General features: G+C 47.4%; 2 protein-coding genes across 2 annotated transcripts in view; both read right to left on the reverse strand.

The window, feature by feature from the left end:
- LOC104397927 (collagen alpha-1(XXVII) chain-like) overlaps positions 1-2,309 on the reverse strand; it is a 33,859-nt gene extending 31,550 nt beyond the window's left edge. The window contains exon 1 of the mRNA XM_010007945.1: positions 2,081-2,309. Within this exon, the coding sequence (XP_010006247.1) occupies positions 2,081-2,104 (24 nt within the window). The 5' untranslated portion in view covers positions 2,105-2,309. The remainder of the gene's footprint in view (positions 1-2,080) is intronic.
- Positions 2,310-2,432: 123 nt separating this feature from the next.
- The window catches only part of LOC104397931 (collagen alpha-1(XXVII) chain B-like), a 15,999-nt gene continuing 3,740 nt past the window's right edge, over positions 2,433-14,691 (reverse strand). Inside the window, exons 2-4 of the mRNA XM_010007950.1 lie at positions 8,253-8,323; positions 2,854-3,522; positions 2,433-2,524 (exon numbers count right to left, since the gene is read on the reverse strand). Coding sequence (XP_010006252.1) covers positions 2,433-2,524; positions 2,854-3,522; positions 8,253-8,323 — 832 coding nt within the window. The remainder of the gene's footprint in view (positions 2,525-2,853; positions 3,523-8,252; positions 8,324-14,691) is intronic.

Here is a 14,691-nt window from a genome sequence, read left to right on the forward strand (position 1 = left end):
GGGAAAGAGCCAGGCTGTGATATCCTGCAGCAGAGCAGGAAGGGCTGGACTGACCTCACCAGAAATGTCTGCCCAACACCAGGAGGACGGCGCCAGGTAATTACTCAAGCACGGAGCATTTATCAGCACTTGCTCTGAAACATGCTCTTCTGGCCGTAGAAGTGCTACATTTATTTCTCAACATGTCATTCCCATTCTGGTCTTTTCTCCTCTTTCCTTTTCCCACGTCAGACACATCCAGTGTCGTATGGTACAGAGATCTCCAAGTGAGTCACAGGAGCTATCAAGCACAGCAGCCAGCTGCAGCCCAGCCATAACCTTTCCCTCCCAAAGTCCCTACTTTGTATCCAGGACTCAAATTGGATAAGGCCAGACAGAGCCTTCAAATGTTCTCCTCTCCCTCAATTTAAGTCTCCAGTTCTCAGACAGGATGGAAAAATCCTGCCACCTCTTCCCTCCACAGCCTGAATATATTTCTTTGCTATGATTCACAAGCTGAGAGAGATTTTCCAGCTCTTGACATTGCAGGGGGAAGTGGGAGCTTGGAGCTTGGTCATCCTCATGACACTTGCAGGACAAGAAGGTGGAAAAGGCCAGGATTTCCCTGGGCTCAGAGCAGGGTGCCCTGATTTATCCCATGCAGGAAAGCAGGGTTTTGAGAGAAGCTGACACTTGCTGAATTTCTCCTCCTGGAAATATGCTTGAAATGACCCTCCATGAAACACAGAAGATTGCCCAAAGATAAAGTATCTGAAGCTCTATCTGCTCAGGGATTTAGCAAAACTACTCCAAGTACAAAGACCACAGCAGGGCTGTGTGCCTGGAGTCAGGTAGCAGCACAGGGCTGCACCCCCTGCCCTGGGCAGCAGCTTCACCTCTCCCAGAGATGGGAGATAGAACAAACACAGCCCCCAGTGACCCCTCATCCAAACCACAAGGAAAGAAATCACCCCACTGCTTTGAACTGGGACAGGTGGGACATGCAAACCCTGAAGATAAACACCCACTGAGGGCTTAGCTAAACACAACCATTTCTCTTTAGGTGATACTTGCAACAATGAGCAGCACATCTGCATAAGTGCTGTTGATTGTGTTCCTTAAGTTAGCTCAGTATTTCCACTATAAACCCTCTTTCACCATTTTAAGCAGTCAGCTGTAAAAATTTGCTCTAGGCTGGAACTTGGCAGCTACAAACTCTGTCTGGGAGAAACCTATTTTACATGTACAGCCCCTCTGTCCTGTACAGGATCCAGCAAAACACTTGGGCTGAAACATCAAATCCTCCTGCAAGTTTTTCAGTGTAAAGGTCCTGTTTGCATTCTTGCATTTGAGAAAACCCCAACAACCAGCAGATAATTAGTGTGTCCTGACTGCTTTTAGCATTACAAACTGTGTGTATACTTGTACATGGCCAAGATATACACCCTGAGAGTGGTTATTGTGTGTGGAATGCAGCAGTTACATTTATAAAGGAAACTCTTTGCACGCTTTAAGTGTGGGCTCTGAGAAATTTAAGAAATAATACTTGACTTATACCATAAAAACAGAGGGGAGTTTGTTTAAAAAGATAAGTCCTGAAGCAATCACTGTACTTGTGTTTGCTGAAATAGGACACTTTTCTGGCAATCTGAATTTCATGTACCAAACATATTAAAAGAAACTAAGAAATAGTCCATTTGTGGTGCATTTTTGAGGCACCTGGGCTTTCTCTGGTAGGTGACTGGCAGCTCTGCCCTCTTGGCCCTGAGTAAAACAAGGGCTGTGAAACAGATCCCCAGCCTGGCCATCAAATTTTAAACTAGCAATTTGTAGGAAGGAAAGTGGGATTTGGTTTTTACTTTCTCTTGAATCTACCATTGAGCAGCAACTTGAATCACAAACTTCCAAGGGACATCCAGCACTCAGGTTTACCCTGAGATAGATGCAAGAATTGTGATCATCAGAAGTGCAATAGTGCTTGGCTGCCATTTCCAGTTGTCCCAGCCCAGTAAGCTTTACAGAAACCCTTGCAGGTTATGGTCTGCCAGCCACCTAGCAGATCTATGACTGGGAAGAGTCAGCACCAAGGGCTTGAACTTACCTGAGGTCCTTGCTCTCCTTTCATGCCTGGATATCCCAGTAAAAATGGAAATGGAGTGGGTCCAAGGGGGTCAAAGATTTGATAGCCATCAGTTGCAGCTGGGGTTGTGAGGTTGAAGGTCTGTGCTCTGGCTCTGGAGGCAGGACGGGCAGAGCCCAGGGGCAGTTTGGTGTACACCAGAGGGACATCACTGAGATCCACTTTCCTGGTAGGGGACAACACATATTTCTTTGGAACTGGCCCATTGCTTGGGTTCTGTGTGGTTTGCTTCAGGGTGATGAAATGGACACTGCTGGTTGTGTTATCAGTCATCCTCCTCATTGGCTTTACAGTGCTGGCTGCTGCAGAGGGCTCAGCCGTAGGTTTTTGGTTGATCTTCTTTTTGGTCTCTTGCTTGGACTCCTTCCTGCTGGCCAAGGCAGGGCTCTGGCTGGTTGGTGAGGCCTTTTTGAAAGTGGGAAGGGGAGTTACCTCCTTGCGTGTGCTGGGAGTGGGCTGAGACACCCTGAGGGGGGTCCCCGTCCCCCAAGGGAGCAGCCGGGCGGGTGGTTGTGTGGCAGTACTGGGTGGGACAGGAGGTGGGGTCACTGGGACCTTTGTGGCTTTGGGTGTCAGTCTTGGCAGGGATGGTGGGGTTGATACCGACCTGACGGTTGTTGCACCCGAACCCCGAGTCTTCAGGGGTGCAGTGACCCTGCCAAACTCCAAGGATGGGGCAGCAGTGGTCAAGTTTCTCAGCCCCTGCAGGGAGGGCGCCATATGCTGTGGGGTACCTGGGGAGGTGTGGGGATCCCTGGGCAGGAGGGGGAGCAGGGGGGGCAGGTTTGGCCGGTAGGTGTCTGCCTGCCTGCACTGCTTTTTCAGGTATTTACAGTAATGATGAGCTGCCTTGGCGGAGGGATAAATATCAAACTGGCAGATGGCTCCTTCAAACTGCACGGAGTGCTGGTTCATCTTCCCAAAGAGGAAAGACCCATTCGGATCCAACGCCTCGTCCTTTTTAAAATGCAAATCCGCGTGCGCCCTGCGCTTCCCGCAGGCAGAGAATAAAGTGACTGTCTGCCCACGGAGCTCAATGGCCACGTTGTGCCACTGCCCATCGTGGACATTGTAATCAAAATAGACAGAGCGCTTGTGGCCCACGTACACGATGATCTTCCCAGGCACAAACTGGACTCCCAGCTGCAGTTTCTTCTTCTTGCTCTTGACGGCAAAGAGGAAAGCGTTGTTGATGCGGTGGGAGCAGAAGCTCAGCACCAGCAGCAGGTCGGTGCTGGAGCCTGTGGGGAGGATGGTGCTGAGAGGAGCTTCCACACGTGCTCGCTGAGTGAAGATGACCCCTGATTTGAAAGGAATGACCCCTTGAGGAACTGCACGTGATGAGGACCATCCACTCGATGGCCTTTTCCCTGACAGGCCCAGTCTTTGAAGAACATCCACATCTGGAAGGGGAACACAAAGGAAATGTGAGGTGTTGGGAAACCCAAGGGCTGGATGGGTGTGGGGGTCAAGCCAGTCCATGCCAAAGGGTTAACAGGATAAAGGAAACCCCAACCATCCATCCTCTCACATGTACACATTCATACAAGCAGAAAGGAGAGCACATAGCTCTTCCACACAGTGTAAGGAGCAAGTGCATGCTCAGCTTGGTCACCAGCAAAACACATCAGCTCCATGGTACATCTGGCTAGTGGTCCTGTCCTGCCACCAACCAGCTCCACATGTTCTGAAGGGAGCTGACCTCACCACAAGGAAATCTCCCACTTTGCACCAATAGCCCACTTCTCTGGGATTTAATTCTGGGTACTGACCACACAGCTGGAAAGGAATTTGAACAACAGACTGAGCTGGGATTGCAAAATTTTATATCCCCAGAAGGCAAGGAAGAGAACTTTCAAAGGGAGCAAGAGCCTTGTATCCGTCCCTCCCCAAATTAGTGAGAAACAGCTTTTGATCTTTGAGACTCTGGAGAACTTAAGGAAGAAAAGGTGCCTCCCAGCATGAATAAAACTGCACCTAGATTTCACCAAACTGCTCAAGGTTCTGAACAGCAGTGCTTTTCCCCAAAAATATCATCTTTCAGCCTTAAATTGTGTAAATAAGTTGGAAGAAACAGACTTGGTTTGTGAAGAGCTGAAAGGCTGGTGACGGCTGCCACTGAGCAGTAGGGGCAGGACTTGCATTTGTCACCCAGAAGCTGGGTGCCTTGTTCAAGAGGTGACGAGAGGGATTGCTGTCCTGAGTGACCTGGCTTTCTCCACTGACTCCAGAAGTCTACAGTGGACAGACAAGCAGAATCCTCTGGTTTCTGTCCCCAGGGTCTAACAGGAGTCACGTACAGCTCAGAGTCCAAGGCAGATGAACACTTAACAACAACACAAACCAGAGCCAGCTGGTGGTGGTCTCAGCTGAACTACTTAACTGGGGAAGGTGCTGAGATCTGGTGAGAAAATCTGCAAAAGTAAATGTGCTCAGACCTGAAAAAAGGTGCTCATACACCCAAAAACTTGTTCTCTTCCTCCAGCTTGAACATTTGGCCCAATAAAAGATGTTACCTACATGGCATAGACAGCTAAAGGGCTACAGTGATGGGCATGACACTGCCACTGCTGAAAATGAGCTGGGATCGTGGTATTTCCTTCCCCCTTTCCTGCCCAAACACAATCCCCATTACTTGCTGACCAGCTAACTCTTGCAGTTAAATGCTCTTTGGGGAAACCAGGCTGAGCTGGGTAATCCAAGTGTTGATCTCACGAGGTAAGAGTTTAACAATCAGAAATGTGACAGTGCCAATCACAGCTGCATGTCAGCCAGCACCAGGGGCTGCAGCTTTCCTAGATGAAAGGAAAAGTTAATCAAAAGGTGTAAAAAAGTTAAATAATTCCTTTTCTAAGGGGCCTTAGAATTTAGCCTCTTTCAGCCTTAACTGGTAAATGTTCAGCACAATACCCAATATTTGGAAACCTGGCACTGAAGAGATCCTCATTGTTGGCCAGAAGGGTTGTGACTCCAGCCAGTCTGAGGCTTGTAATGTTGGTGCCCAGGAAGGGAGGAGGATAAGGAGAAAACCTCTGTTCCTGGACTTTGGCAAAATCCTTGGCCATTTTTACATGCAAGAACAGGTCAGTCAATATTTACTTTGCCTGAGCTCAACTTTCTTCCCACCTTCACTTTTCAAGGCAGCTGGACTCCTTTTGTAGCAGAGACTACCCTGGAGAAGACATGCCAGATGTGACAGGGGGTGGAGACTTTCCCACTTGATGCAGAGGGGTTAATTTACTGCACAGCACCTGCAATGTTAATGGTACCTCTCCCACACTAACAAGTCCTTGGTCCCCCACTGGTTTTCTGCCACATTGCCCAAGGGGCTGTCCCCCTCTGTACTGGATGGAGGAATCACAGCAGCGTCACCCACAGGATCATCTCCAGAGCCCATGAAATAGTAAAAGCCAAAGCCTGGCTCTAGCAAAGTCAAGTGGGACCCTTGCCACTGACTTCAAAGGCATCAGGATTTAGCCCTAAGGAAATAAATTTACCACTTAAACTTGGAGCTAGACTCCAGCTTCCAATTTCTACAAGTATTTTTAGGTTCTCTCCCAGAGACAGACAGTGGTGTCTCTACAAGGCACAGATGCTTTATCCTCCAGAAGCTCTTTATTCAGTAGCTGCTCTGCAAAGACTAAGGATGTTTCTCTGCTCTGCTGCTGTTTGTGATGCCAATCCAACTGCCTCATTAGCAACTGCATTCAGCAGTGCTTAAGAGAAGGGGAAAAAGCACTTTGGTAGAGCCAAATTCTAGATGCCTACACAAAACCTGATTAAAACAGACCTCATGCAGGAGATGTACGTGGACTTTCCAGCACCAGGTCCAGGCACAGAGCTCAGGACTCCTATGCACCCAGCCTGTCTGCCTCTCCATTCCATGCTGACTGCCCAGGGCTGGTGGAGCACATCCCCTGGGATGACAGGATGTCATCAACTAATGTAAAATGCAAGGTAATTTTGGCTTCCCTAAGTAGCTCCAAGTTTAACAAAGCATTTTTTCCTGTTCATGTTTTTTTCCTCTGTAGGTTTTTCCATCAAAACACATTATTTAAAAAAACATTCACTTAAGAGCTGCCTGGTCCCAGGTGCCTTGAAGCAACAAAGCAACATTTAAGCAACTGGGAAAAAATTCTAGCAGACTCTTCACATGAAATAAAATGCACAGAAGCTCCTGAACAGTCACATTATCATCTCTGAAAGAGGGGAGAAAATTATTTCTTGCTCTCCTTCCCTTCTCCTCCTTTCTCTCTTGCTTTCCCCTCACAAAAAAAAATACTTCATAAGAAAAAGAAGCCAAAAGGCAGGAGAGAAATAACTTGCAGCTTCCTAAATTCCAGTAGCTGGGATGTGATGCCACAGCTAAACATGGGCTGAAAAAATGCTACATTTCCAAAAGTTACTGCCCAGACCTTTAGTCAGTGCACAGCAGATGAACTCACTAACCTCGTGATCTTTTAGATTTGTAACACTTATGGAATAATCATCCTCTGCATTCCCTGATTTTCCAGTGTGCAGGAAGAGCCCAAAGCCTTACAGCAATAACTGCAGTGTTTTCAAAAGCCCACAGCATTGGCTTAATTTCATCCTCACACAGATTTAGGAACAAGCTCTTATTTGCTTTTATAAACCTCATGATGTTTGAAAATCCTGAGCGATAACAGTCTCAGGTCACCAATGTTTCCTCACAGCCTTTGCTTCCTTGGAAGTTTTTACTTTCTGGCACCCAGAGGAGCAGCCTGAGTCTGATTGTGGGGAAACCAAGTGAGATTTTTGAAATTCCTTTATCACAGAGGAAGTATCTCAGAGGGGAGTTACCTACCACACTAAGGTTGCCTTCAGGTTGATGGCAATGACCAAAAGACATGGCACCATCCCATAATTATCACGGGAGTAAACTGATGGACACAGATGAATCTAAACAGCATATTCAAGCCTACTTGAAAAAAGAGCAGCCAAGACAGAGTATTTGTTCTGCCTCTTTACGAGCTGACATAAAACTTGTTCTGAAAACTGTTTGACTGAGTGATCCAGCCAGATGTTCACCTCTTCTGCATTGAAGCTGGATTTGGAAAATCTGACATTTTTCAAAACTGCTGATGGCAGGGATGTATTTAAGGTTTTCCCCCCATCTGTAAAAAGTGCTCCACGGGCTGGCTCACAGCTGAGCATTGACCAACTTTCTATTTTTCCTTCATGTTTTGGAGACCAAGAGGAGGGCCCTGGAGCCTGCTAGTCCACTTATTGCTGCCTGCTGCCTGCAGAGGAAGCTGCTCAGTTCCAGCATGTACCCCTGTAAAACATCCATGTGGAAGAGGTGTTGCTATTTTAGGAGGAGTTGGCTCCTTTACACACAGATGTTGCAGAGATGCTCAGCTCCTACTATCAACTGTAAAATGTGAATTTATTTTTATTTTGCTTGACTCTGAAGGATTCTGTCTCCTCTTGTGGGGTCATTGATTATTGTTCCCAAACTTTGGCCCTGGCCCCAGCAGCACTGGGAGGGGGTGTCTGGAGAAGAGGTGTAAGGATGAGGTGAATGTGCAGGGTGACTCCTCTACAGAATATACATCCCCTGCAGCACAGGGCCTGAGTTAGGCACAGTAACTCCACTACCAACCACCCCTGTGGGCTTTTTCTTCCTTCAATTTGCTTTTGCTTTCAGAACTCACATAATTTCTGTATGCATTACATCCCATGTGCCTGCAGAGCCATGACTGGGTTGCATTCAAGTCGAGGACAAACCTGTCTGCCAGAGACACTTAATTCCTTAATGCCCCATCCTCAAGGGGCAATTTCTGAAAGCAATTAAGTACTAGCAAGTGCAGGTAGATGCCAGTGACATTTTAGACACACCAAAGTGCTTCTTTCCCATCAGTTCCACCAGAGAGGCAGGCACTTCTGAAAATCCTGAGAGGGTCATAATCACCTGTGAAAAACTGGCTTCTTTGCTAGCTGTTAACTGCATAATCTATAGCACCAGTGCTGCAATGATCAGCAAGAAATGCATTTAATTCTGTGCACAAGGCTCAGACATCATTAAATGATAGTCCTAAACTGGTACCTGAGACTTGGCTTTTACTTTGGTTGAAAGAAGAGAGGAAAAAAACAAAGAAACGAAGTAATTCACCTTCAGAATTTCCCTGTGTGAATCCCAGGAACCAGGTAAAACACACTACAGTCCAGAGAAAGCAGAATCCCCTAAAAGTGAAAGAGAAAAAATAAAAATTAAATTAGTTTCTACAACATTAGTAACAGAAACTAGCTGCCTGGTTCAGGGTCTTCTCCTTGATCACAAGTCAAGTCAGTGGTGCTGTCCACATGTCCCTGGGAAGTGGAGAACAGGCACCAGCAGAACTGCACCTGCTTCCAACTGAGATCTTGTTTTGCTACTTTAAAGTCACCTAAAGGTTTTCCCATTGGGGTTAGAGGGGTTAGAGCAATGTTTTGAGATGCAGGGTTACCAGTGCCAGGTCAGCAGTCCCTTCTCTACCCCTGCTCTTTGGCACTTGTCTCGCACCAGGAATCCAAGAGGATGGAGAAATAATTCCAAACTGGGAGGTCAAAATACCTGCCAGGAGTTTCTGTCTGTGGGGACTTGGGAAGAAAACAGACAGACACGCAGTGACATGTCACCTGCATCTCAGCAAACAAGCTGAGTCTCCTATTCCTGCACTACATGCTGTAATATATCCTGAACATACAGAATCCCACATGGATCGATTCCTCTTTTTACCCCCAGCTGCAAAGATGGGGGCAGCTTCTAACCACTCAGCATCCTCTGCTCTTGATGTCTTTCTCAGTAGTTTCATATGGCAGGAAATTTTAGAAAGTGTGAGAACTGCAGACTCCCAAGTGCTTGCAGACCTGTAAGTTAGCTAAACTGAGCCTTGAAGTCCCAGCAGAGAGGAAAACCTACCAGAAAGGTGGCTGAGGCTGCCCCCCTCCCCCTACCAACTTCACTGATTCGTAGCCAAATAATGAACATAGGAAACTCTTTGGTTAAGCTGACTTAAAACTGCCAGTGGAAAGTCTGAAGATTGAATTTCCTCATCTTCTAGAGATGATATTTAACAGCTTGACCAGCAAGGGCTGCTGGAGGAACAAAAATGTAAACTACAGAAAGTCCTCAGCCAGGAGAAAGCAGTATGGGACATCCACAGGTTGTTCTTCATTTCAGCCAAGCCAGTGTGAACACTGGGATATGCAAAGCAAGGCCAGAGTGTAGCTTTCTCTTCTCTCCAGACCTGGCAGAGACAAATCATTTATCAAATGGGATTAGGGACCACTCTTCTCCTGCCATCAAGTCTCAAGTTTAGCTCAAGAAAACGTCCTCGGAGACAATGTATTACCCTGGGCCAGCTCCTCATCTAGTGCTGGAGACCCTTTCCCACAGCTAAAATGAAGCCACAGGGATTTACACATCAGTAGGGAAACCTGGCCCTGAGCACAGAAACCCACACAGGAACCCAGCCACTACCTAATGCTTCAAGGCTTGAGGGGACAAAATTCTGGAGCAGCCCCACATCGGCTGGGAAACAGATGAGATGAACCACATCATTCTTTGCTGTTTCCATTACCCTGACACTGGGCTGCACATTTCAGAAGCTCTGGGGCTGCTTCAGTTTATGCATGAAGGAGCAACAGCTTGGAATAGCCAAATCAGGATGTTTTTCAGCCACGTCCTATATCCTATACAAGAAAACCTCACCATGCTCAAGACATCTCCATCTGTGGAGACTTGGTTGCTTTCCACCCCCTTTAACCACGTCACCCCACAGAAAAACAGCTCCTGGGCTGAGTCCAAGGAGAGCTGTTACCCTGGGCCACTCAGGTGAGGTGGGAGAAGAGAATAGGATGATCCTTCATGGCCTCCTCTAGCAGAAATCTTTTTATTACTTAAAAAAGGCTGAAATCCACTTCATGGAAAGACCTGCATTCCTGTGCTCACCTTCAAAGCAACAACGGAGTTGTAAGGTGCAGACATAACTGTGTGTGGAGCAAAGACCTTGCTGGGTTATCAGCAGCCAGGCTTGAGTTCCCAAGGAGAGCATGGGGAAGGCAAGGAAAAGGGGGTGACCAACACGATGTGAACCCCAAGGTCAGCAGGAGCCCCAGTGTTAGCAACACCCCTTCCCTGCTGAGGGTCAGGTTTGTGCAGCTACGCTGGGCACGCAACACACCCAACTGGAGCCCAGCTTTTTGGGGAAGGGTAACCTTCACCCCCCAGATCTGCTTCCAGCATCCCTCTTGACCAACACAGCGAGGGGAACAAGCCTTGGGGAAAATCCAGCATGTAGTTTCATGCCAGGGACACGGAGGGGGCTGTAAAGGAGAGGAGGGCTCAGCGCCCGCACCCCTCGCACAGCCAGCACCGTGCGAGTGGAGAGCAGGGCTGGGGGCCAAAAGACTTTGGCAAAACTCACCAACTTAATGGAAAAAGCAAAAGCAGCTTCCAAATGGCAGACCTGTGAGAGATGGGGCTGTTAATTATTGCAGGATTTTAGAATGTAGGCTCTTTTTTCCATCCTAATCCTGCAGCGAAAGGGTTGCATAAGCAGCTTGAGTAGCAATAGTAAGGGAAGAGTTTTCTCCTTATATAGAGCTATCAAACCCACCTTTCCTTTATCTCTCTTTCCTCCCACAACCAGCAATTTCCACTTATCAAGAGGCACCCAGTAAAATAATTTCTTTCTATGAATGCCAGGATGAGGATTCCATTGCTACAGTCACTAGGTGAAGAAGTGCCCCTAAATACCTACAGTGTAAGCTCACGTGAACCCCAAAAGTCTTCCAGTGCAGACAAACACCCTTTATAGCAAACTGAAGCTACTGACTGCAGCTTGATTTTAGCTTCACTATGTTTTGTGAGCTCCTGAGATCAAACTGGAAGTAACCAGTGTCAAAAGTACAAGGCAACAGACAACAGAGAGGGACAGAGAAATGCAAAGACCTGTAATAACACTTTACACTTGATAGTGATCTTAGCAGCTTCCCAGTGAGAACCCATGTGCACACAGGTGGCAGCCAAGAATAAACATCCTGAGGAGTTCCAACAAAAAACAACCAGGAGGTCTAGGCACCACTTCTGCTGAGGCTTCAGGACAGGCAGGGTGGTGGTGATGTGCACCAAGGTGGAGACCTGATGAAGTCATGACTGCTAATTAGCCCACAGCAGCAAAGCTCTGCCCTGGGTTTTCAGCCTGCAGACTCATTGCCAGCTTCTGACTGAGCACTGAAAGATCAGACCTGTGGGAGCATCAAGTTGTGACTTGGAGGCTGAAGAAGAGTTACCACCTCACCAGGTGGCTTGTGCACAGCATGTCTTGCTGGGAGCCCCAGTGAAGTCACGTTCAGGGTGGCAACATCAAGAGCAAAAGTCAATGACAAGTCCTGTTGAACGTAGTGGTTCTTACCTGGCAAGCACTGGGATAAAGCACTGCACTCAACTAAGGGACAACAGTAAGACAATAATAGCCTCTGGGACAGACTTGGTCAGGAATTATCCCTCCAAAAAGTGCAAGTCTGACAAAGCTGAAGCAATCTGTAAAGTTGTTGTGATCAGCTAATTCTCCACTTCAATTTCCAGAATCTGTTTGAACCATTTTGGCTTTTTTTTCCATTCAAAGTTTTGCCCCTGCCTTAAAAAAAAAAAAAGTCCAAATGGTTTTGACACATTGTTTGCTTGGGTGATGGGTTGAATCTGAAGAAAATATTACAAAGGCTCAAAGCAGCACTTAAGAATTCTATTTTTCTCCCTCATTTACAGTGGGGAAATGTCTTTGAAATTACAAACCTTCTTGCAGGGTGGAAAAATGAGTCCCCCCCCACTCCACTATTCAGGTGCCTTTTTTTTTTTCCTCCTGTCCAAAGGAGCAGAAAGCCAACTGGGTGCTGCAAACTGCTTTCCAAGAAAGGCAAATTTACATTTCTAGCTTTAAACAAGGGATCATCAAAGCAGAAAATATCCCTGTTGCTCAGGATCCTTTGCACATAGGTGATAGTTTATAAAACACCCGAGCAATTTTGGCAGTGAACAGGAAAGAAAAAAAAATCACAGCCTACATACTGAGGCTTTATGCTGCACCACAGCACTGATTCCACTCCCAGCTCTTTGGGGCAGAAATCTTATTCTTTAACAGTATCATGCTTTGCACAGCAGCTTTCTGCTCTCTTTTTTTGGGCTTCTGGAAATGCTAGTATATTTCCTCTCCCCTTCAGTGTCTGGAGAGAGCAATGGAGAGAACATATCATGTAGGTGTCCCTGCACTGACCCTGCATAGTTCTTTGCTGAACCTTTTCTGCTGTGCAAACCAGTTATTGATTTACATTTCCAGGCAGAGATGTTGTCTGGAGTGCAGAGACACTGTTGCCAAACCTGACATGCTAAGGGGAGAGTTTCTGAAAGGACTGCAATGGTATCAAGTTTTTAATCCCTATTAAGCATCTACATTTTGAGAAGAAAGCAGAGGAACAGATGTGGGCCAGATTGGGTGCATTTCCATGGCATTTAAGATTATTGAGAAATCTAGGAGTGATCTATAAACAGTCAATGTTAAGTGGGGTACAGTGTAATTCCAGTGCACCTCTACAGTGTTAAAAGCTCCCAAAATATATCACCCAGCATCAAGTACATGTAACATCCATAATCCAACCCACTGCTCCTGGGCACACGTTTATCAAACAGGTTTTGCAGCCAAAAGGGGAAAGGGTGAAGTGGGACAGCAGTGTGGCTGCCTGAGCTTTAGCTCTGAGCAGAGCACCAGGAGGAGGGTTTCAAAGACTGTCCCACCATTATTACTGGAGACTCCAGTAGCCCAAATGGGGAAAACCTCTAGGCCAAAAAAACCCTCTAGGCCAGACTCCAACCCATCCTTGGCGTGATCCTGAACAGCAACATCTGAATTTCTCCACCCTGCTCCAGAATTTGGAGCTTGCACACAGAAATTCCCAGGGTTTCTCTGGCACCATTTCAGTCAAATCTAATCTTAATTCAGGATGAAAATGCCCCTAGTGCTGTGTCTGGAGAAGTCTGTGTCAGGCCTTTGACAACTTCCTTTGGAAGAGGCCCCTGGTAGGGCAAGAACATCCCACCAGCCCTGAAGAGAGGGTCACATCCTGGTCACAAAGGTGAGGGACCTCAGCTCCTGGCAATGATACAGCAGTAGGTCTTAAGTGCTGTGAAGATGTTCTAGTTTCCTCAAAGCCTGCACATCAACCAGCCACAAGGAGGGTCTGGATGGTACTTGTTGTGAGCTCCTGTGATCAATCCATGGGAAATCCTCTTAGGGTTTCTCTAGGAGGGAAATGCAAACCTGCAGTACACAGCAGCTGGAGATGAAGGAAGCAGTGTGGCAATTTCTCCCTCCTGCAGCCACCTCACACCTTTTTCTTTCAAGGAAGTATCTGATGGATATCTGCAGAGAGCTGATGGATTTCAAACCTAATTGGGAACTAGAGCTTGTGTGTTGAAGGCTGGGCCAGAGCCAACCAGCTTGTCTGAGCTCCTTCTGGTGACAACCTGCTTCCTCACCTGCTGGGTGCAAGACTGACTGAGGAGGCTGTGATGACTCAAACACCTTCCCAGCAGCTTCCTGGAATAGGAGACCTTTCCTGACAACCCGTTACTTGATCTATTTCCTCACCACCCCTGTCTGGGTTATTGACTTTGCTGCTGTGTGAAGCCACAACACTCACCACTGGCCCTTGACTTTGTGTTCTCAGTTAGGAACTGGAGCCCTAGACAAACACAAGCTAAGCCTGATCTGTCATCTAACTCCTTGTTTTGTCCTTCCAACAAACACCTTTGAATTCCTTCATTTTGTGAATGGGCTTTGGCAGAGCCCAGGAGAATCCCCCACTGTTCCCATTTGCACTTCAGCAAGTGTCCATCATTTCTCCTCATGCCCACAACAAATTGACAAAGGAAGAGAGAAGGGAAGAAGAATCCCACGTGTGTCTGTCTCTAGTCAGAGATTTCCTACAGCCTCCTGACCACAAGACCTGGGCAACCCTTGGTCAACAGTGTAACCTCCATCAAGGCTGTTTTCAAGCAGGGAAGACTTTATTCATTCAACCCATGGCAGAAACTTTGTGAAAAGGACCTGCTCAGACAGACACATCAATGCAGCAGGAGAGGAGGGACCTGGACAGTGGAGCTCAGCTTGTAACCCTGGCTTTGACACTGCCCTTCCCTCCTAGGACAGAGTTCCTGCAGGCTTCATACTTGCCTCTTCTCAACCCCAAGGCCCCCAGTGCACACACATCATTTGCTGCCAGTTCCATTCCTGTGTTTGCCCAGCAGTGCCATAATTTATCCCCAGATCACCTGCCTGGCTTGCATGCAATGTTCTTCTCCTAGCTAAACAGGAGTCATGCCTTCCTTGGGCCTGACACACCTTGGTGGCACCAGGTGGGTTCTGTACCACCATGCCTGCAGCTTTCCCATCCAGCACGTGGGGCAGGCAGCCCAGAGCAGCCTTGTGACAGCAACCCAGGGCTGTGATCATAAACAGGCACCCAGAGACCTTCAAGAGCATCAATTAAGGCTCCTCCATGGCCAGCAGGAA

This window comes from Chaetura pelagica, unplaced genomic scaffold (assembly GCF_000747805.2).
Source record: "Chaetura pelagica isolate M959 unplaced genomic scaffold, ChaPel_1.0 scaffold361, whole genome shotgun sequence".
Taxonomy (NCBI): Eukaryota; Metazoa; Chordata; class Aves; order Apodiformes; family Apodidae; genus Chaetura; species Chaetura pelagica.